Here is a 24,062-nt window from a genome sequence, read left to right on the forward strand (position 1 = left end):
TATAAATATTCCCCCTGGTGCACTGGCAATTTCAGTCTCGATTTCAAGATGTAACGTGAACAACAGAGTGATAGTGTAAACGAAGGCAGGAATGTCCTGTCCTGTCATCATCACCACGTCGTCACCATTGCAACCGGAAACCGTCTTGGAGCCTGAAGCACTCCGGTGGATCCGATACCTCCAGCCTAAATCGTCATCGACCACTGACGTCGCGATGTAGACCGGTTACGGTCTCCCCCGCCGCCTGCTGGGATGGCGTCCGAGTGCAACCAGAGCACCGTCTGCGAGAAACGAAAAGTGCGAACCTTTGGGTGTGGAAATCATGTGCGATGCGAAAAATGACTCAGGCGAGTCGGATGGATGTCGTTCAGTGTCGTCATTATCTTGTACGTGAGCGTTGAAAACGGTGTACGTGTTTAGCACGCAGAACGCTGACTTCATCGGAACAGAAGCGAGTGACAGATGCTAGACATCCAAACCCTAGACCCTTGGGGCAAACACCTTCGCAGCCCCGGAAAGTACCTCCTGGGTGCCCATTTTCGCGACGTAGCAGAGCAGAGTGCCGTTCCTCGGCATACAAGTGAATACTTACTTTGCGATATCTGTTGAGCTGCCCCGTGGTTCCAGAAATTGCACCAACCGGTTCAGCTCCGGCTGAACCAACCCAGCTCCCATTGTTTGGGAAAACAAGCCGAGATATTTTCTTCAAGAAAAATTCTCAACCACAACGGATGTAAATCCACAATTGAATGCAACGTCTCCGAATCGACCTTCGAGGAGACCCCTTGGACGACTTACAACTTGTGCACACCCGTCAACACCTCTACCAAGTCAGCAGCCGGCCGGGATAAGTCCTTCGAGAGCGTGTCCCGAGAAGAGCTCGAAACGGAGACAAACACCGTCTCCTCTTGCTCCCTCTCCCCACCCCCACCCCATCAACGGTTTTCTTGCAACTCCTTCTTCGCGTCGTCGTCGGCAGAACCGACACACGGAAGTCTAGTCGAGCTGCGAGGGATCAGCGATGAGCAGCGGCAAAGGAAAGCGGGGAAAGAGTCGAGACCAAAAACTAGAAGAAGAGAAAAGCCCTCAGTTGAGCCCTCGCTCCGAGGGGACCAAAAAAAAAATGATACGAACATTGTAACAATAAATTCATCAACGAGTGAATACCAAATTCTGCATTAGTCATTTCAAGAATATCCGAAAATTTACATTGATGCCATTGAAGCTTAATGTCAGCGCTTTCCATAGCTTTCCATTCATGTCCTCTGTCCACACTCGTCAAGTTCAATAAATTTTACCGAAAGACACATAAGCTTTAAATTTTGCCCACAATTTGTTGTGATGTCCAAGCGTACGTATCCAATGTTTTCCGTGTCAGATACTCGATCCACCTGATAAAATTTTCTTCACATGAGTCAACGTCAAGTTACATACCTACATGAAAATTCATGAAATGTTCACCTTCGACGCTGGAAGAGAACACTAGCCTCCTACCGGCTCTGTAGGGGAGAACAGTCCATAATGCACCCCTGGGGTAAAATGCCCACTTATAGAAAAACAACGATAACTTTTCCTCAGATGCATTTTCCGGGTAATGGATTGTGTTTGTTTTCAAATGGAGGTTTCACAAATAATTCCTGATCAGAAAATCATATTGACCTTCTGATTCCTTTAATAAATTGCATTTTGTGCAAAGCATAACACAGTTGTTAAAATCATCGACTTTAAATTAAGCTTTTAACAGCATATATCGCAAAAGAATGGAATGAATTCACTTTTCGTTTATTTTTTAGATGTTTTACTTCATGAATCCCAGTTGAACACTCTATTGAGACCTTATTTCTGAGGGGTTATAGTTTGTCTATCATGCGGTGCATTTTACCCCAATTTTGTGGTGCGTTTTGGCCATTGTTGTCGTGCGGTTTCCTGGAAAATCATCGTTTTGTAATTGAAAATCATCGTTTTGTAATTGGAAATCACTCGATCTTCGTAGAAAACATGGTAATGAACCATACACTGTTGTTTAACTTTGAAAAATATACCGATTTTAATACACTATCTGATAGAGCTTTGTTTTCTGAGCACAACGATATTTTTAACGATCCCGTAGACATTCATCTCGATTTTTAAAACAAGATTTATATTTTTGATCGTTGACACTAAATCTATTCGTTGACAGCTCGCTCGCATACAAAGTCCCACCAAGGGGCGCAAAGATGGTGATTTTTGCTAATGTAATCGTACTTATTTAAAATAGTTCCAGTGAACCAAAATTGATGAAATTTTGGATTTCGGTTCCATTTTTAATGCAGATAACGTATATGTATTTACCTCAACACCCCTAAACAACCCAATTGACGATTTTGTTTAAACGGCGCGTTTTGCACCATCCATTATACACGGTAAGAAAAAAGTACCCAACACAGCAAAAAAAAATTTTGATATCACATCAAAGTGGATGCACTACAATCATGTCGAAAATTTCATGTAATTTTTATGACCACATAAATAAACAAATGCAGTAAAAGCAGCGTAATGTCAGTTCATGCATTGTATTAATGATAATTTTGTCCTTTTTAGCAAGTAATATTACACCATATTTTCGACATGATTGTAGTGCATCCACTTTGACGTGATATCAAAATTATTTTTTTGCTGTGAACGGAAAGTTCACTTTTACCTACTTTTGACTAGTTTGTCTCCTTTTCTCCTTCTAATGTTGTCAAAAACGGAGGAGCAAAACCACCCAACAGGGGTAGTAAAGTGTGGGAACCCAACGTTGAGTATAATAATATTTACCTACTGTTGGGTACAACTAACATACTTTTGGTTAAAAAGCCAATGGAAAATTCCATACGAATTGCACACAAGTAAATGAAAATTACTTTGACCCCCTTTACCTACTTTTGGGTTCCTGCACTATAGTGCCGAGATGAGTGAAAAGAACTTAATTTTGGGTACTTTTTTCTAACCGTGTACATGTTTTCATTCTCTACAGAGCTTCTCAATCTATGGATTGTGATTGTGACCCCCCGCATATACAGAGGAACAAAATGATTAAAATTGTCTGCCGCGGAAATCCCAATATGAAATATTTTTTCATTAAGGCTAATAGATAAATGAATTTTTTTCGTACAATTTCATTCGGCCAATGCACTTATTTGACAGCACATGTTTTGAGCCTAAAATTCCATGAAAAATCTGAATATTCTCGAATTATACGATTCTTTCAAACATGGGATACCAGTGTAAAATGAGCTCAAAACTTACGCCTGGTGTATTTTCATGAGCATGAGCGTGATTGACCGTCCGTGGATGCAACTTCGTTATTATCAGATCAGCTGTAATTACACCGAGATCCAATAGACGTTGCTTGGGACTAGCAATCATCCTGAATGTGTGAATACTGGTGACCTAAAACTAGGCAATACTAGCGCTGGCCACGTCCGAATGCTGGTCAAGAAAGGAATGGGTAGGAATGTGTTGACGTAATACTCACTTTAATGAAAGCCGAGAACACCTCTGCACTTCCACGAGAGATCCCTGGGATGTTGGATAAAACGGTAGGGATTGCAGCAGGATTCGTTTTGGTAAACGATATACTGAATTGATGTCCTAATGACTCAATATCGGCAATTCGCCTATTCATCTCCTTGGGACAGTTAAGCATCTTCTTCCAACAACTTGATCAGTCAATTGGTCAGAAAACGAGCCAACCAACAGGAAGATGCCCCAATGAATGGGAAGAAGAGCCCGCCCTTTATCCACGAAAGGTTGGCAACAGGGAGTTGACATTTTCACTCTCCCCATCCAAATCGCTTCAATTGGGTGCCGGTGGTGGAGATTGGGTTTGAACTCACGGTCTTCTGCTCAGTAAGCAAAGTCGGTCACCCCTAGGCCAACGAGCTCCTTGTATCACAAAACAATTCCAATCAGGAACCGACGACGACAACAACTGTTCTTGAGAAGCATTTTATTTGGATTCCATTGTACACATCTTTCCTAAAACTGAAATATTACTTCTTTTACGTACTCAGCCTGTTAACCGATTTCCTTTATGCTTTACATCATATTATTTAAGAAAGCCAATTTAAAGTATAACTCTATAATGTGAATGATGATTTTCTGCTTGCTGTTACTACGATAACAGCTACTCTTTCGAAGGTTTTCTTGTAGATTTCCAAATATCACGTCTTTCCTAAAACTTGAACATTATTTCTATTACGTACTTATTCCTCCAACCGAATTTCAATACGCTTTATCTCATATTAAAAATAAATCCGATTGACACTTAAGCTCTATTACGTCCATGGTGAATAAAGGCCATTTTTCCGATTTGGATACCTGCCGGTAATCAACCTGTTTACTGTAGTTACTATAACAAAAACAAAATGTTGGTACACCAATAAGAATCTACATTGAAAACCATCAAATTGACGTTCTAAGATCACGAATAGCTTATTTGGTTGAAGAGTAATCTCTTCTGAAAAATTAAATTTTTAAAAATCTCGAAAATCCAGGGTTGTAACCGAGAGGGATCTACCAACAATCAATACGAAACTAACGATTTTAAATTGGCTCACCACTTTAGTAGCCTATTGGTCCCAAGCAAACGATTAACATACCCTATTCTAGTCGAAATTCTAGTACTACGCAATGTTTGTTTTGATTCGCTATGAAAGTTTGACAGATAAAATGAGGGGTTATTGGCTTTTCCTATGTTTCGAGGGGTGAATCGATTAGCTTGGGACCAAAGAGAGTACCAGAGCTGAGTCAAAAAGTTGAGCACGTTATTTCGGGACCTTCTAGTCTTAGAGTTACCTCTATGGATCTACCACTTCAGAGCAAAATCAAAAAAAGCGTTTGTTCAGAATGCCATTTTGGCCAGGTTTGGCTCAGATAGGTGACACCGACCACAGTTGGTGTACCCACTTGAGCTGGAATGACCCACCTGTATAAGCCTACTTTTTCCTGTATAAACTAATCTACAGCTAAAATTGTATGTTGGGTAGCTGGGAGTTTGGTATGAGATTCTTTTTAATTTTTGGCTGAATCACATAGTTTACATTCTTTTTTTAAATGAGCTGTCTTTTTAGAATAACCATCTTCCTGATTTGCATGCAATGTTGTAACCGTTCTGTTACAAAGATTCAATACAATATTTTAAATATGCACCATGTGATCGAGCATTCAAGAAATTTGTATAACACTTGCGGCGAAACCCACTGGGCAGACGATACGGCCATGCTTAACGGCCGACTGCTGAATAAAGCGTGCATGGTCGTTGCAAAATGGTGACACGGATTCACGGGTGATGAGCTGAAGGGTTCTGCGATGCTTGAAGAACGGTCATCGTTCACTTATCTCCGGCGAGTGTGTAGACCAGAAGTGTCTGTGGAATATATTTAAACAGAATGATGTAAGATGTAAGAGCTTCGCTATGTTAGACGAAAATCTTTCATAAGTCGCGCCTATGAAATTCATATTTGTCGTCCATAAGTCGAGTCTTATGAAATTCTTAAGTCTATTTGCCTCAGTGTGGTAGAACGACGCACACAGTTGCCTCGATTCTCTCTAGCAGAAAAAGCAAACGAAGTCGAGTATGCGAGGAAATGAGCGCTTCGTGTTTGCCTTTAGCCTACCCTTTTCTCGAAGGATGGAGAGAGCAGTGAAGAAAGCACAGGTCTAAAGATCGCAACGTTCGTGGTTCGAGTCCAGTCGCGGCAACGTTTTTTTTTCGACATAGTTAATTTCACTCGCTAATACACTCCACATTTTTCGGTCTCCAATTTTCTTGCATTGGACCGCAGCTAGGTATATCGCATCTTCGGTTCATGCCGTCTCCACTAACATCCTATGATGATGAATCACACATATTTAATTGTAAAGGAATCTTACATCCCCCGGTTGGGTGTAGGAACCATCTCCACAAACCGCTATACCGCTGCTTTATCCGTCATTGCCGGAATTAATCATATCGTCCGGCCATTTTCCACAGAAAAATTTTTCGCTGATAGGATGTGAGAAAAATCCCCATATAGAATTTGAGAGAAGTGGGAATAATTTGTGTTCGGTGCATATTCAGGTAAAAAAAAGTGAACGACAACCTGAACAAATTAGTCAGGGACTTTGTCGTTCAGTTTTTCCCGGAAATTAATGTTAAACAAGCTACAATTCTAGTCTAGTCTACACATACACAGCCAGTACTTGAAAGAATCCTGGAAAATGATACATCTATCATTTTTCTTGTCATTATTAATGCCTGCTGCACATCAAGGATGTGAAACAAACAATAAAGCGGCCAGGCCTACTGTGTAGCGTTTAGTTAATTTTTGTGAAAGTGAATGTTTACCATGTCTACTTAATAAGTATAGACAGTGGTTAACATTTAATCCACAGGTAATCAAAGAGCGGGGACATACCGTACCAACCGCTCCGTATGCAGGATTTGAAAATAGGCTATATAAATCGTTGGGAGTGACAGAGCTAAGAAAGTTAATGTACACTCCTTGGTTGTCCGATCTCCTGGGATGGAACACAGGTATTTACCCCTTGTGTTCGAGCGTACAGTCCTCCCTCCGTACAAGCGTGGACGGCACCGCCCACCCACTGCCATCCCTCAATCGATCCAGCCGACCTGAGTCGAAGGACAACAGAGAGCGGTGTGCGGACGTAACCTATACGGAGGGAATGCTGTATTCGCTTAGGTTATAGCGCCCTTGCTCGCTATTCGTTATTCGCTGTCTACAATGAGAAGAAACAATGCATGAAATTTAAAGTGAGTAATTTTATAGAATATATATATATATATTTGACTTAAATTGATATATATATATTAGTCGTCACGATTGAATGCGCATGTTTAAACAACGTTGATCCAGGTACCTATCATATAAATTTGCCTATAATCTAGTTATGATTATTGTCAATAATACTTACATTTCGATAAAGATGATGCTGCCTACTTTACCTGTTATGTGATATTTATCATCACAGATAATGTTAAACAAGCTACAATTAAATAAAAACGATTTTTACCCATACAGTTTTACCTGCTTTACTACCAGTCCCCAGAGAGCCAATAAATTCAAATTTGAGAGAGAAAATTCTCTCTCACGAGTTCAATCTCTCAACATGCCATGTATTTCGATGACACTCGATTTGTGAGTTCCTCCTATTTTTCATATTCTGCACAAAAGATACTTTCTGCCCCGCCCTATACATAAAAATCGGCGGGAAATTCTGTGAGGGGTGAGCTATTTTGTGTGCAGAATGTATAAAAAGGGAGGGACTTCGGATGTTAACCTTCCTAGTGCATTAGGGTCTTTTTTGACCCGGCGTCACTTTAAAAAAGCTGTAATTTTGTAACGAAATATGATAGAGACCTGAAATTTCCTGACTTTCCCTAATTTTTGGAAACAAACATTTTGATGTCAAAAGATGCTCTTAGCGACCTCTAGGAGTGACGCTACAAAAAAGTGACACATTGTGAATTAGGGTCAAAAAAGACCCAGACTGAAATTCACTCCCAGAAACCCATTTTTGAACCGATTCTTGATCTATTGGCCTCGAATGAAAGATAAAGGATCATAGAATGGCATACTTTCTAGGATTTCTCCAATTTGGCCATTTAGGCTACCTGGAACCGGTTCCGATAGCTTGAGCTTGAGCTTGAGCTTGATTGACCGCTCACGGTTGCTACTCTGTTATTGCCAGATCAGCTGTAATTACACAGAGAACCAATAGACGATGCTTGGGACTAGCAATCATCCTCAATGTGTAAAAACTGGTGATCTTGAATTAGGCAATACCAGCGCCGGCCGCGCCCGAACACAGGTCAAGAAAGGAATGGGAAGGATTGTGTTGACATGACACTCGCTTTGATGGAAGCCGAGAACACCTCTGCACTTCCACGAGGAATCACTGGGATGTTGGATAAGAGGGTTGGGTTTGCAGCAGGGTTCGTTTTGGTAAACGATAAGCTGAATTAATGTCCTAACGATCATATAACGCGAAGGAGCTTGGGACTAAACCCACGGTCTTCTGCTCAGTAAGCAAAAACGTTTGCCACTAGGCAGACGAGCACCTTTTTAATCACCGAGTTGCTGTTATTACCATGTAGTCATATTAACAAATAAAACGATTGACGAATCTTGATTGTGGATGGGCCTGAGATTAGACTCATGATGTTCTGCTCAGTAAGCAAAAACGGTTGCTCTAAGGCCACCGAGCCCCTCATATCACATAATACCGTTGCTCAAATTTTTGTATCCATTCAAACCCGGAACCAACGACAACAACGAGTTTCGCAAAATACACGATACACAAGCGATTTTACTATAAATCTCTTTGATATGTAAGGACCTGGGACCGCGTTTTTCTGCTCAGTAAGCAGGCTACTGTAACCGACGATCTTTCAAATCCGAAAACTAAAAACTACGAAAAAGTACTTAGGCCTTCATTAAGTTCCACATTCACGCGACGTACAATGTTTCAATTTGCTCTTTACGTATTGTTCAGGCTAGGCCCTTTTCAAAATTTACGCGAGAAATACGCACAATCGTCACCTACCTCGCAAAACTGGTTCCAAACGACAACAAAGGCATAAGCAACGATGGATTGTTGAACTTTGCTGGCTCCGGTGGTGTAGTGCACAGCAAAAAAAATGTAATATCGATCAACGTAATTCAAGCTGATGTATGGAATAATGATGTAGGGTAGATGTACCAGTTATGGCTATACGCTCCTATTATGATGTATTCCAATCATGGCATATAGGATTTCCATAGGCCATGATTGGAACACACCACAACAGGAACGCACAGCCACAACTGGTACATCTACCCTAATTGTAATTTTGTAATTTATCCGCACACACCCTGGTCGACCACTGTAAACCAATCTGCCGTTCAGCGTTTTCGGTTTTTGTTTCTGGATCTTTAGTTGCCTCTGTGATATACTTACTTGCGGCATACTATTTTGGGAGTGTATATGAGCGTGTACCATGTACGGTAGCTCATCTCTCATCGTGATGGTGGGACATAGCAGACAAATTAGAGAGAAAACAAGGAGGTATTAGTATTAGTTATATGTAAACAAACAAAACAAAAATTAGATAATGCGGCACTGTAACTACTACTATTTTAGAGGTATGATTCGTCATGTTTAACTCAATGTTTCAATTGAGGCAAACTATCTATCTTACAATTACAAAAGCAAACCTAAACTTACAATTATATGCAAATGCAAAATGAAACTTGACAAATCATCGTCAATTCCCTTATTCCAGGGCAGGGCCTGACGATTTGAATCTAATTTTGATCAGTGAACGGGCACCATATGGTACATTTTCTCACCATGAACCTATCATTTCTAGCCTATCTGAACTATTTAATAAATGGAAGCCATAACATGGGTTACGCTCCCCCTAAGCGGGCCCTCCGCATCCTGTCTCTGTCTTATCTCAAATACAAAATGCCAATGGTATGAATGTATCTATATATAACTTGGAAATGACGTACAATCAAATAAACCCGTAACCCACTCACTTGGTCAGGCTTCAGAATCGTCCAGTGGGCAGTGCACTCTACACTCCAAGTTCCCTTTTTTCAAATTTACCGCAAATTTGATATTTTACCCATTGAGTGTTGATTAGTCACAATGAAACATTGTGACAGAAGTTGAGGTTACTAGTGTATTAAATAATCTAGGTCCTATTTAGGATTATATCTGAAAAATCCAAATCTGGCCAACGCCCACCCTAAACCTAAACCTGTTCTAATCCACCTGAAATGACTAACGAATGGAAGACTTTGACCACCCAGCCATGCAATAGTCTCATTCCGTGCCTTATGGCAACTTGATGATTCTATTGCGCTCATCTTCTGGCACCACCCAGGGGAGACTTGGTCCTGTACCCAATGCTTAACTTATCTCCATTCCACTCAACTACTCGCAATTTCGTGTGATATAGTGGGCGGAATATTATTATATGAGACAATTCAATGCAGACGTCTTTCCAAATTTGGCAGATCGACAGGTAATCGGTGAGTTAGCACGATAGTTGCTATTCAACAACGCGACAACGTCCCATCGTCAACGCCTGCTATGAGAATTTCCCATAGCAGACGCCAACGAAATGACGTCATCGAGCTATCGATCAACTACCCTGGTTATCGCCTGGTACCTTATAGCACGATGCTAGGAGGCGAACCGGAAGAATCGATGAGCTACCTCCCCCTACCTGGAACCGGTTCCGATAGGGCACAAAGGGACATTTCCAAAAACTCATGTACTGGTACAGTCCGACGGCTCAAAATTTATGATTTTTCATCCAGAAGTAAATAGACATCATGTCATGGACTAAAAGGTGAATATGGCTACATCCGTATACCCAGAACCGGTTCCGATAGGGCCCCGAAAAGGACCATTCCAAAAATTCATGTACTGGTACCGTTCGACGGCTCAAAATTTATGATGTTTCATCCAGAAGTAAGTAACATCATGCCATGGACCGAAAGGTGAATCTGGCCACATTCGGATACCCGGAACTGGTTCTGATAGGGCTCAAAAAGGACATTTCCTAAACCTTATGTACTGGTACCGTCCGATGGCTCAAAATTTATGATTTTTCATCCAGAAGTAAAAAGACCTCATGCCATGGACGGATAGGTAGATCTGGCCACGTCTGGATACTCGGAACCAGTTGTGGTAGAGCCCAAACAAAAAAACACTTCCAAAACCTCAGGTACTGGTACTATCCGACGGCTCAAAATGGATGATTTTTCATCCAAAAGTTAATGGACATCATGCCATGGACCAAAAGGTGGATCTGGATACATCTGGATACCGGTGGACGGTACCACCCACCGCGTAATTTTGAAGATTGCTGTACTTTTCCAAGATCAAACTATGCACCTGGAGTTCACGGAGGAGGTTTGAGAACCCCTTTTATTCCCGGTATATAAAAGAAACGTGCTTTCTCTTTTTCTCTTCGGGAACATGACGAGCAGGGATTGTATATGTGCTTTGAGCATAAACGTGATGTGTGCGTGTGTCGAACCTCAGTTGAGTGGACACGAATGAACAAGCATAAGCAAGCACAAAATTTCATTGCTAATCTATCTACTGACAGGTTCGTGTGCCAAGTGAAGTTGAGTCTTGAAGAAAATATATTTTACAGTGATTATTTCACAAGCTGCTTCCCTGCGACATCGTAAGTACTATGTTACAACTAAGGTAGATGTACCAGTTACAGATAAAGCAGCTATTTTGGCAATAGTGGAAGCATAAATGGATTAATTTAATTTTTACATAGGAAAGTTATGGTTTACCTATTTACAAATGGTAAAACTACTTCTAGTCGATTAAATTGAGGATTTTATCAAAACACTGCTGCGAAATCAACTGTAGGCATTTGAAAAATAACACCTCACGTAGGACATCCGCTTGGCCAATTGCCAAGTGGCATCGAAATTAAACATTAATTATTTGAAAAATTTATCGAAATTGATGAACTCAAATAACTTCTAATTTCACCAGAAAATGGGGAGAAACGGGCGAAATCGGACACTTCCGGTAGTCTGTGCAAAACAAAACTAGCAGTATTCGTTTTCCCGAATTTTTGTACATAAGAACAGGATCTCACACCCATATACCACCCAATACATATTAGAGTGATGCAAAATTTAAAATTTTCGCTCCACTATACTTAAACGATTCCAAATCGGATCCTGACTAACCTCTCAAAATTTGAACCCATTTGGTGAGAAACTGAGATGGCACAAACTATTTGAAGTTTGTATGGGAATTACTATGGTAAAGCCAAGATTTTTGTTCATGTCTATCTAATAATTCACCATATCGGTCTGCTTCAAAAGTTTTCAACTGTACTTGTAGGAAATTTTCCCAGCTACAACTTTGCTGAAGACCAAATGCAAGGATCGAAAGTTATCAATGGTTCAATGCGCTGATGTCTTGTGATCATACTCAATCAACTGCTAAACAGGCAACATTGGTGTTTCTGGGGTGTTGAATAGGACACAAAAATCATGGCAACTGCAAAATACAGTGTTGCCTACAGAGCAGCTGCTTGATCATGTCATAAGTTTACCAATCTCTTAAATAATTAATTACTTTTTCCTGTCTTGTTTTACATAGAAACGATCTTTAGCAAAGTTGTAGCTGAGAAAATTTTCTATAAGAATGGCTATCGAACTGTTTCGCATCTCAATAAGGAAAAAGAACAGAAGGCAATGAACAAGAGATGAGATTTCCCATAGTAATTTACATGTAAACTTCAAATGGCTTGTGCGAAGTCTGTTTCTAACCAAATGAGTTGTAACTTTGGGAAGCTAATCAGGACCCGATTTGAAACCATTTAAGCACTGTGGAGCGAAAAAGTCAAATTTTGCATCAGTCTAATACATATATAGAGGTACCAGACATGTTTTGCACTGCACTGTCCTCTGTGAACAATTAACGGAAAACAAATTGTGTGTAGTTTTCGATTGATGTCACCGGAAACAACAACAGTGACATCTGATGGAAAATGAATGCAGAAGCTTGACAAAATCATTAATTGTTCCGGAATTTCACCGAGCGGTGGTACCGCCATCTTGCCGACAAGATTGGCCTTTCATCGTCTACCATCAACGCAATCTCAGCAAGCGATCGCTGGACTGCAGTCGTCGTAGTTGTCATCGTCGTCAAGGGTATGTGCAAGAAAATCGATCACAACACTACACAATCCACACTATCGTTAATTGGAAAAATACAGTGTTTAAGTTGATCAGCGCTGTGTTTCAGTTCATATGAAAGCTTGAGTGCCTTTTAGTCCGCGTAGCTCCTCCAGTTTGCCCAGTAGTGCGCCGATTCTGAGACTCAGTACAAGGAGTCTTGTGCTGCTGAGTTGTTGTCAGGCAGAACATTACACACTTGGAAAAATTGATGTAAATTTAGGTGCTCTGAGTCTGACATATACGAGCGTCAATTTTGACATAAAATTATGTCATAATAGACGCGAAATTCAGCTCAATTAAACGTACTTTCGAACTTTTCAGTCTCGGAGCACTTAATTTTACATGACATGTTTGTTTACGTCTCATCCTTTGTATCAAAGTTGGATTCCGTCACGTGTAAGATTAGGTATTTCTACGAGTGTAGTTTCAAAGTTTATAATTGTTTGTTATGGGCAATCATTCACATTTTTTTGCTAAAATATTCGGCCATTTTGGATAGTGATTTTTTTTTCAAAATAACGTATTTTTCAATCAATCGTAGTACGGAAAAATCACTTCAAATTGAAATGACGTCTGAGACAACGCTGTAGGATCCAGTCGGCGCCGCCGGGATGTTCTGAGGCATAACATCTCTGATCACGCCTTCCTTCGGATGGGAAGTAAAGCCGTTGGTCCCCGGTTCATGAGTTGATGGGTCGATAGGTAGGGTCCAGGTGTGGGAGCTGCCTTCCTGGCACGTCGGTAGCATTGGTGCTCAGCACGGAAAACAAGATCGACGGAAAAAAACAAACCAAAGGAAAAAAAAAAAACTGTAGGAAAAAATAGATTCTTTGAACAAAAAATATAACTAAAAATTATGCAAAGTAACATGCAAATCTAAGAAGGCGGAGACAAAAATTCATTTTTATTGCTATTTGACCTGAAACTGCATTACTTTGTTACTTCGAATCTACTCATGCGTTTCAATTGCTCTTTCAGTGAACTTTCACTGACATGGTTTTCACACAATTAAGACCGACTTTGAACTGATTTTTAGTGTTTTGAAACCATTTCTGAGATGTTAAGGTCTTTTTGGCCTTACAACTTCTGTATTCAATATTGGGGGGTGACGATCGAATGAAATTTCTAAAAGTAGGTCGCAACCGACAAAAGTTTGAGAACCGCTGCTCTATGATAAATTGAGTTATTTTAAGGTGAAACATAATAGGTGCGGCCTCCAGCCTATAGCTTGATTGGTTTAGAAATGGGAGCGCTTAAAGAACTTTAAGGCACAAAATTCCAATTCAATTTTTTTTAGTAAAAAAAAAAGGGATCTGAGAATTGCAGCGCATCAAGAATCAAGTTTGTACAGAATAAGCTATAATTGACCTTTCAATATTCACTGAGAATCTTTTCTTGCTCATTACCAGCATTCTACTCCGCTTAACCTCCATCTGCTAGTCCAATAGATAAATCTCAATCAGTCATACGAAATTGAGCAGAATAATTAAATCATCCCCCACAACTGATGCTACAATTAGCACGGCCACCAAGGAAGGTCAACTGGAAGGAGGTACTTGACTCGGACTGAATCGAGATGAAACGATTTTCATTTAAACACGGTTATGGGGTACCGGAAAAAAAACTGTAGCGGTCTGCTGATGGAATTAATATGCATATTAATTAGTGCGGCTTTGGGTGAAGTTTCCTTGGTATTTGCAGTCGAGCTGAAAAAAAATTGAGTCTTCATGTTTCAACGGATTCACATTCAAGGCTAGGATCCAACATTGCGGGTCACAGAAAAGTGAGAGCGAGTTATGCATTCTGAAGAGGATAGCTCGGAGGATAGTGCGACACCACAGTTCGTGTATCAAGTAGAGAAATGTTATGTGTGATTGTCTGTATATCCAAATTTACTATTGATTGCCAAACTGAGAACAGGAGCGTATGAACCAATGAAGAAGAAATATCTATCGGATGATAGAATAACAATATCATTGATCTTAAAACTTACCACAACAAAATGCCCTTTACGGGTTGAAAACACAAAACCATTTCAATTTCTCAATCAGCAGTAAAACATCACAAAAACCAACGAGTTAACAGCCCAGCTTTTTGACCCGGTGCCATTTTTGCATTGTGTGGCAAGTACAATCATACTCTATGCCCAGGGAAGTCGAGAAATTTTCCCGAAAAACTCCTAGACCGGACCGGGAATCGAACTTAGCCACCTCCAGCATGGTCTTACTTTGTAGCTGCGCCTTTACTGACTGAGCTAAGGGAGGCCCCCATGAGGATTCATGTAAGACTCATTTTGATTCAAGGAGTAAAACGAAAGAGGCCACCTTGGATTTCATGTGGAGAGTGTTTCAGTGATACTGATTTTGTTTTTTAAATAATATCATCCTACCAGAGACACTGTGTGGTGTTCGTCCTTCTTCCCACCAAATGTAAAGTGAAAATTGGCCCAACAGCTGGTAAATGGGGATCGTCACGTTTTCGGATATTTTGAGCATTGGTTGTCCCACAACACAATTCTTTAACTTGGACGAACTTTAACGATATCGGAAACGTGCTCTCCCCCACATTTTCAGAGGCTGGAAGCTGCCAGTGAAACATTCCAGCCTGAATGTGGGTGGCCATACCAAATTTGCATAAACCATGGGATTTTGTTGGCTTTAACGAGTTTTCTTTTCCCAATTTTCCCTGCATCATTTGTCTATATCGATTGGGTCCTTTGAAGACGTTTCTATCCGGAGAAAGTTAATCTGGTTGTGGTTGTGAGTGTCTGGCGAAGCGACGATTACATCATTGTCTGCCGTTGTTTTGAGCGAGAACTTCTGGTTAACTAATTTTCATTAATACCTGATAGAAGTTTGCATTGAATTGATAAAGTTGTGATTGACTTTAGTGAATCAGTTCAGAGTTCATAGACAATGATGATTATTTCTCGCAAGATGTCATACCAGATTGAATTTATTCAATTTATGTCTGTGGCGTTGTGCTGAATTTCTTATACTAATGCATGATTTGAACACTGCTTTTTGCATTGACTGAAACATTCCAATGCAATCAGCAGCAACGCAAAAAAAAACCGTAACTGTGACTGCACACGAACACCAATCAAATACGAGAGCATGCTTGGATTTTGAAAACGTGATATCATTCCAATCAAAGTAGTCCATAACGAAAAACATTGTTGCCGAGGTTCCGATACGTATGCCGCGGATACACTTGCATGGTAATCTATTAACATGAGCATTATTTGTATAATAAATTATGCGCAAATCCAAAAATTCTACAAGTGTGACTATCGAAAGAATCGCTTGTCGGGCCTCCTGATAGCATAGTCAGGAAAGGCTCCTATCACAGAAACACAAAAACACAAAAATGGTCGGCTAATAAATCTCTTTAAACTGTGATAATGGAAGCCACCAAAAGAGCGAGCCTCTAGACATTCCGATCCGATCCAATCAGCAAATAATAATATGAAAAATGATCGAAAGGACAAAAAGTCGAAAGGGACTAAATTTCGACCTTTTGACCATTTGCCCCTTCCACAACCCATGGAAATAAGCCTCAAAAAGCACTTCCCTTACTTTTTTCAGATTCAAATCCCTGCGGACACCAGCCAACTACATGGTCATCAATCTGGCCTTTGCTGACTTTGTCATCATGCTGGAAGCTCCACTGTTCGTCTACAACAGCTACCACCAAGGTCCAGCCACCGGCAACATTTGTAAGTACCTCCACCCTTCATCCCCCATAGCCCCCGATCCCCGCTCAGACTAACTCACTTATCAAACCACAGGGTGCACCATCTATGCCACACTGGGTGCCGTCGGTGGAACGGTTGCCATCGGAACGCTCACCATGATCTCCATCGACCGGTACAACGTGGTCGTCTACCCACTGAACCCGAATCGATCGACCACCCGCCTGAAGGTAGCCCTCATGATGGTGTTCTCCTGGATCTACGGTCTGATCTTTTCCATCATCCCAGCGCTGGACATCGGCCTCAGCCGGTACACCCCGGAAGGCTTCCTCACGGCGTGCAGCTTCGACTACCTGGATCGCTCCTGGGACGCCCGGGTGTTCATGTTCGTGTACTTTATCTTCGCTTGGGTGGTACCGATCATCGCAATCATCTTCTGCTACGTCCAGATCCTGCGGGTCGTCATCGGAGCCAACAACAGTATTCAATCGAGCAAAAACAAAAGCAAGACGGAACTGAAGCTGGCCGGCGTCGTCATTGGCATCATTGGACTGTGGTTCATCGCGTGGACTCCGTATGCGATCGTGGCCATGCTCGGGGTGTTCGGCTATGAACGTTTGCTGACTCCGTTGGGCTCAATGGTTCCGGCCATTCTGGCCAAAACAGCTGCTTGTATCGATCCCTACTTTTACGCCATGAATCATCCACGCTACCGTCAGGAACTGCATAAAATGTTCGGTTTGAATAAGCAGGACATGGGCAACTCGCAGTATCAGACTTCGCGATACACCCGCAACGCCTCGAGGGTAGACGACTCCGAGGGTGGTGCAAGCGAACGGGTGACGATCGAACGAAAACCAGGTAAGAGTGATGACAACGAACCCAAACAGACCCAGAATCAGGATCAGGGTCCCACAGTCGAACCACCGAAGAGCTATAGTAAAAATCTAGCCGCAAACAGAAAAGGTGCGCTTCAACGGGCTCAATCTTCCATTTCAGCGGCCGACGATACGTCGCTGTCCGTTTCGATTGATCTGACCGAGACCAACCCGACCAGCAATCACTAGGGCAGGTGATACCGCGCCCGGCAGCCCGTACACTTACAGGTGGCGTACCGGACGTCCAGGGACAACGGCGATGACGAGGGGGATGACATTTTCGAGTGTTAGTAGGAGTTGGGGGGGGGTTTGCAGATAACGATCTCCGGAACGTGGAGCTTCCGGGGAGATTTTTTTGTATTTATTAAAAACTGGAACAGTGCCTTCTCGTGATAATATTTTAAGGAGCGCTGTAGACTTGAGGTTACTTTTAACGGAAACAGTGTATACACAGAGAAGTTTGGATCTCTAGCTGATATGATAGGAAAGAGTCAATATTTTTATAGCAATGGCAGGGCAGTTACCGAAAGAGTGATTAAACCAAGTGACGATTTTTTGTCTTCGTCTTTGAACTGTACAGCTAGTGATAATTGAAGCTTTTGCCATCCCCAAGTATTCCCCCTGCTCGAAAGGTACATCCCCTTCCATTTTTTCGGCTATTTTCTCTTTCGTAAAAGGTCTATTTTTTTTAGCCGTCCCTACCCTCCGAAGTTTGTGATTTACGTCTTTGATATTAATGGCTTCGGAATGATAACCTTGGTTGGTGAGATGGGATAGAGAAAACAGCATCGTTAGCCACAAATGAATTCAAAGTACGCTCCGTTTAGGAAGCACAATCCGGGGTGGAGCACTCAATCCAATTAGGCTGGATCAAATGCTAATCACAGTTAATTGTATGAGTTTGATTAGCATTTGCTTTGGATTTTTGATCAAAATTTGTTTTCGTTCGGTTGGGTATTATTTCCTGAAAATTCCATTCATGATTTTGACTAACTTTAGTATTATCCTACATAGCCAGATGGTAACCAAATTCGTTCAAATTTGGCACAGTTGTTGGGGACCTCAATATAGATCGACAGAGCAGTAAATAGCAGGGGGTTGTGGTCCATCATTAAAAATAGACCCTTCCTAATGTTTACATTCTTTTTTAATTTATTATAAGAAATTCTAATGAAATTCGTAAATGTCTTAATGGAATCAAAAAACAATCTTTCTTTACGTCAGCGCACCCACATGAAATGTCAATATGAGTCAAATTGAATTGTGTAAAAACTAGTGACCTATCACAATCGCGATCGTCAAATAGCTGATGGTAGCTACGCTTGGTACATTCCTATTAATGTGCTTGTCGAAGCACTCTCCATGACCATCGATCAAGATGACGAAAGAAGTAAAAAGCAACTGGTGAATGTCGTCTTCGGTGGTGATCGTGGTGATCCATCGCCGATCTGGTCATTCCCGATAATCACGACACTCATCTGTGCTCGTTTTGAAGCAGTTGCTGCTTTGCTTGCTTATGAGAGTGTGTTGATGAGTGAGCCCAACAGCTTGCGTTTAATGTTGCCAGCTTTGTTTGTAACCCACACAGTCGCACGTGACGGGACGAACTTGGAATCAGGGTTCTGCATTTTCGAAACAAAGAAAATAAAATGAACTCTCCGCAAACCGCTTCATTTCGAGCAACATCGAATCGTGTTTCTTGTTATCGAGTCACGATGAACATTCCTCTTTTAAAACATGGCTGGATCATCACTTGTTTCGTTCGTCGAGTGCTTCAGTTCATTTCATTTGAAGCAAATACTTGTTTCAATTGACGCAATAAATGACTCGAAAACTGCTTCCTTCGTTTTTTCCACTTTCACTTCATTCGACGACGCAGGTATCAAAATATAGTATCCGGATAGTATCCGCACAATATAGGTTGCCGATAGAGAAGGCATCCAGATTAGATGTAGTAATAATATATTATTTTATATGGAACCAAAATTAAATTAATGAGGCCATTCTGGACTCCAAGATGGCGGCCATCGGGGTCAGGGAAAGTCTCAAATACCCCACAATATGGGTATTTTCAGAACGAAGACGACACGATGGTGCGATATTGGACGTTATTTTGGAATCCAAAGTGGCGGCCATCAAGTTTCCTAAAACGTGTCAAATACCCTAAGATATGGGTATTTTCGGAACGGAGACAACGCGTGGCTGCTGAAAATCGATACCCGATGCTATGCTGGACTACAATATGGCGTCCATAGGGTTTCAGAAAAGGTGTCAAATACCCTACAAAAAGGTTAGTTTCAGAACAGGGACCACTTTGGAATCCAATATGGCGGCCATCAGGGTTCAGAAAGTGTCAAATACCGTACAATATGGGTATTTTCGGAATGAGGACAACGTGTACATGCCAAAAATCGAGCCATTTTCGAAACTAATATGGCGGCCATCGGGTTTCACAAAAATGTCAAATACCCTAAGATCTGGGTATCTTCGGAACGGGGACCACGCGTAGATGTTGAAAATCGATATTCGATGCCATTTGTAGGCTATTTGACACTTTTTCTTAAATTGAATTTCAAGATGGCGTCGAACATCGATTTCTGGCTTCTAGATGTCAGCCCGATTTAAAAAAAAGACGGCGTGACATCAATTTTCGGCATCTATGTCTCATATTTTAGGGTATTTGAAACTTTTCCGCAAATCGGAAGCCACCGTTTGGATTACAAAATGGCGTCGGATATCGATTCCCGGCTTCTAGACGTTACCCGGATTTAAAAAAAAACCCGTTTGTATGGGTATTTGATGGATTACAAAATGGCGTTGGATACTGATTTCCAATCTCCAGACGTCACCCCGATTCCAAAAATACCTATATTGATAGCTATTTGACAATATTTTTCCAGTTGTTCTGAAATCGGAAGCCTCCATCTTGGATTTCGAATTAGCGTCGCAATCAATTTTCATACCGATTACAAAAATACCAATATTCATGAGTATTTGACTGTATTTCCACTTTTTCGTAAATCAGAAGCCACCATCTTCGATTTCAAAATGCCACCGGATATCGATTTTCATCCTCTAGACATTATCCCGATTCCAAAAATACCTTTATTGATTAGTATTTGAGTCATAAAAACTGCGCGGATTTGGATCAAACAGCTTCGCTTCAATGCAAAAGCCAAAACAAACAGCTTGAAAACCGATCGAAAGTGGTTCTGTTGATGTTGACGGGGATCTGCTCGAAGAGAAGACAGAATTACTTTCAATTGAAAGTGATGGTTGAGAGCTTCATCGTCACTTGATGATTTTCGATTGAAAGTGACTTTGTGGGGCCCTGTTTGGAATGCGTAGGCATTGTTTTCATTTTCTTCTGTCGTTTCGCTTTTTCTCATCATCGTACTGCAGAAGTTTTCAATGTTTTCGTTGTGCTTTTTAACATCAGCAGCGAGTGTTACGTTTTGCCTGTGAGCAGTGACCATTAAATTAGTGATTGTTGTTTGCCATGGCTCTACCTCTCCCTGCTTGACAAAACGTTCTGTCAGCGATAGTCGGTTGATGCGTTGACGAGTGTCGAGTGAGCGTCATGATAATTTGCATCACTGCTAGTGGCTCATTCCACAAGCTATATTTTAAAAATTATCCGTTTGGCGGGTTTTCGAATAGAAAATGACAAAACACGGGAACATTTAACGTGATCCTATTCCCTCATTTATGAATTGGCGCTTACCAAACCTTCACTACTTTGTAGCACAATTCTCTAGAATAACTAGAAATGAATGACTCCGGGCTATGCAGCTAATCATACTGCATTCATTTTTCCGTTTTGAACTTAGTGAAGATTGCTTTCTCCTCAGAAATCAGGTACGATGTTTACATTTCTACAGGATTTGCATCCAGTGTCTTCACAAAACTAGAAATGGCTGCTCTTAAAAAAATATTTCGCATACTCTCTTTCATCATCTGTTGCACTCGCTGTTGATCGTCCTCAGCGGCTAGAATATCCCAACAATTGGCCATCATTGTAGCAATTCAAGTCACCTTGAGAGTCTTCTTCACTTCCGCTTGATAATTGTCCAATATTTCTCGATTGTGTGGAGTTGGGGGCAATTATGAGGGTTAATGTACTAAACGATGAAATCTACCAAGTTGTCATGGTACCACTGAAGCGGACAAAACTTCACGGATCCTTTGGTTGTGTACACCATCAAGTCCATCATCTTATTTGTGATGAAAACTTGGGATTTTCGCCTGTACATTCTCAACACGGTTCTCATCGTAGGAGCATCCAGTCGATGTCGAGCAAGTTTCTGTCGATGCTGCCAACGAAAGTTTCGGTAGATTTTTCTCAATTCTTGACGAAATGTACTCAAGTCGATTCAACTGGAGGCTTTCGATAAACAGGTTCTAAGAGATTCTGGTGGAGATTAACGATGTCGCCAATTAAAGTTCCAGTGGATTTTTCAGAATTGTTGACGGAGCAGGTTCCAGTCGATTCAGAAGGAGATTTTCGATGCTACCATATCTTCACCTCGGAATGAACTGGAACCTTCTCCGGGAGGGGGTACCGATAATCTTCAATGGAATCGACTGGAACCTCTTCCATCGACAACTGTGGTGACTGGACCGAGGTTTCCAGCCTCGGTCACGGTTTCACGAATCTACCGCTCAGCTGGTGGTCCGATGTAGTAACCGGACTGAGGTTTCCAGCCTCAGTCACGGTTCCACGAATCTGCTGCTCCCTCTGTTGGTCCGCTAATGCCGCTATCGCTTCTGCTGGTGGTCCTTTGCTGGTCATCCGCTCTTTCCACAGTCCGTCATGAAAAAGCTGTCAATGAGCTTAGGTACCTCATATTTATACCTCTAGCTGTACCAAAATTCCTGAACCAAACAGATTATTTTTACATACGGTCTATAACCCTTCACGCTCACTTGATTCTACTCATTTCTATTCCACACTAACTCTATATACTACAGTATCCACTGGAACTTTCGTTGGTAGCATCGAATATCTCCCGCAGAATCGACTGAAACCCGAGTTGAAACCTGCTGCGACGAGAATGCACACAAATGCAATCGATCTTTTGTTGGCAGCATCGGCACCACGCTGAGATTGTCTCGCTGGACATCTCCAAGGCCTTTAATAGGACCTGGACTCCAGCTGTACTTGGCAAGCTTGTCAGTTGGGGCCTCTCTCGACACATCATCCATTTCGTTCGGAACTTCCTCACCGACCGCACCTTCCGAGTTGCAATCGGGAACAACATATCCAGCCGCTTTCAGGAAAAAACAGGGGTCCCCCAGGGATCAGTGATCGCTGTCACGCTCTTCCTGATTGCTATGAACGGAGTCTTCAGCCAGCTGCCCAAGAACATCCACATTTTCATCTACGCTGACGATGTCCTCATCGTGGTAACAGGGCCCATCACAGTTCGGACCAAAAAACTAGCCCAAGCCGCAGTTACAGCTGTAGCAAAATGGACCGAAACAGCAGGGTTCCAGCTTTTGGCGAAGAAGAGTGTTAGATGCCATGTCTGTCCATCGCGGCACAGAGTCAGCGGAATCCCAATCAAAATCTCCGATCAAGCCATCCCCATTAAAAATTCAGTCCGGGTCTTGGGTGTGCTTATTTACCGCACGCTATCCGTCGTGCCTCACTTCCACGAGGTCAAACGGAACTGCCGTAGCCGAATCAACCTACTAAAACGATTTCCAAGCCCTACCGATCCAACAATCGGGCGATCCGCTTCCGGGTTGCTCAAGCCATCGTTGACATCCGGCTGCTCTATGGAACCGAGCTAACGTGCCTCGCATGCGGAAAACAAAATGAAATTCTCGGCCCGACATACAACAGCAGCATTCGGATCAACTTCGATCTCCTACCTTCCACTCCCGCCGATTCAGCCTACGTAGAAGCGGGGATCCTGCCATTCCGGTACTGCGCACCATCGCCAACGTCGACCTCCCCCCGGTGGCTAGGACCCACTGGCACGGAGAGAAGAGTTGGCTCTCTTCCGATACCAACATAGGCCACAGAATCAAGAGCCGGTTCAAGACAGGTGACAACTCCCTGGCCTTGCGTCGGTCTGTAGCCGAACTCGTTGGTTCTCGTTATGCCGAATTTACACACCGGTACACTGATGGTTCCCGATCCAACTCAGGTGTTGGCATCGGAGTATCCTGAAGTGGTTTACTTGTCAGCAACAGTCTACCGCCGCAATGCTCCGTCTTCTCTGCCGAAGCCGCTGCAATCTTCCATGCAGCCACAGCACCTGCCAGCCAACCAATCCTCATCCTGAAGGATTCACACAGCGCCATACAGGAACTCCGTTCGGCAGCTCCGTCGCATCCGTGGATCCAGGCTACCGTGAAGTTCACCCCGAGCAGCACTGTATACACGTGGATACCTGTACACTGTGGAATACCAGGCAACGAGGCAGCGGATCATATTGCTGGATCTGGACCATCCGGTCCCAGGTTCACTGAAAAAGTGCCGTTGCAGGACATCAGGCGATGGGTCAAATCCACCATTCGAAAGGCATGGAACGAACAGTGGTTCAGCACCAGGGGACCTTTTATCCGGCAGAATAAAGGAAGCACGGAGGCATGCACGGACCTCCGGAATCAACCGGATCAAAAAGTGCTATCCAGGCTCCAAACTGGACACAGCCGACTAAGCCATAATTTTGGCAGCATTCAAACCAACAATCAATGTATGATGTTAAGCAAAAACACTCTGTTTCAACAACTCTGTTT

At 42.2% G+C, this 24,062-nt stretch overlaps 3 protein-coding genes across 4 annotated transcripts in view; 2 read left to right on the forward strand and 1 right to left on the reverse strand.

The window, feature by feature from the left end:
* The window catches only part of Rh7 (Rhodopsin 7), a 274,211-nt gene extending 256,658 nt beyond the window's left edge, over window positions 1-17,553 (forward strand). The window contains exons 5-7 of one of the 2 annotated variants that reach the window (XM_065233158.1): window positions 16,328-16,458; window positions 16,531-17,295; window positions 17,434-17,553. In XM_065233158.1, coding sequence (XP_065089230.1) covers window positions 16,328-16,458; window positions 16,531-17,295; window positions 17,434-17,501 — 964 coding nt within the window. In that variant the 3' untranslated portion in view covers window positions 17,502-17,553. Of the gene's footprint in view, window positions 1-16,327; window positions 16,459-16,530 lie in introns of both variants that reach the window. The other variant, XM_065233157.1, reaches the window with a different exon arrangement.
* The window catches only part of LOC135710559 (uncharacterized), a 331,677-nt gene that overhangs the window by 239,964 nt on the left and 67,651 nt on the right, over window positions 1-24,062 (forward strand). The gene's annotated exons all lie outside the window — the stretch shown is intronic.
* Window positions 1-24,062, reverse strand: part of LOC135710557 (circumsporozoite protein-like) — a 257,106-nt gene that overhangs the window by 12,723 nt on the left and 220,321 nt on the right. The window lies entirely within an intron of this gene.

Source organism: Ochlerotatus camptorhynchus, unplaced genomic scaffold, assembly GCF_037179485.1.
Source record: "Ochlerotatus camptorhynchus isolate MF236.1 unplaced genomic scaffold, CSIRO-AGI_Acam_v1.1 ptg000391l, whole genome shotgun sequence".
In the NCBI taxonomy this organism is placed as follows: domain Eukaryota; kingdom Metazoa; phylum Arthropoda; class Insecta; order Diptera; family Culicidae; genus Ochlerotatus; species Ochlerotatus camptorhynchus.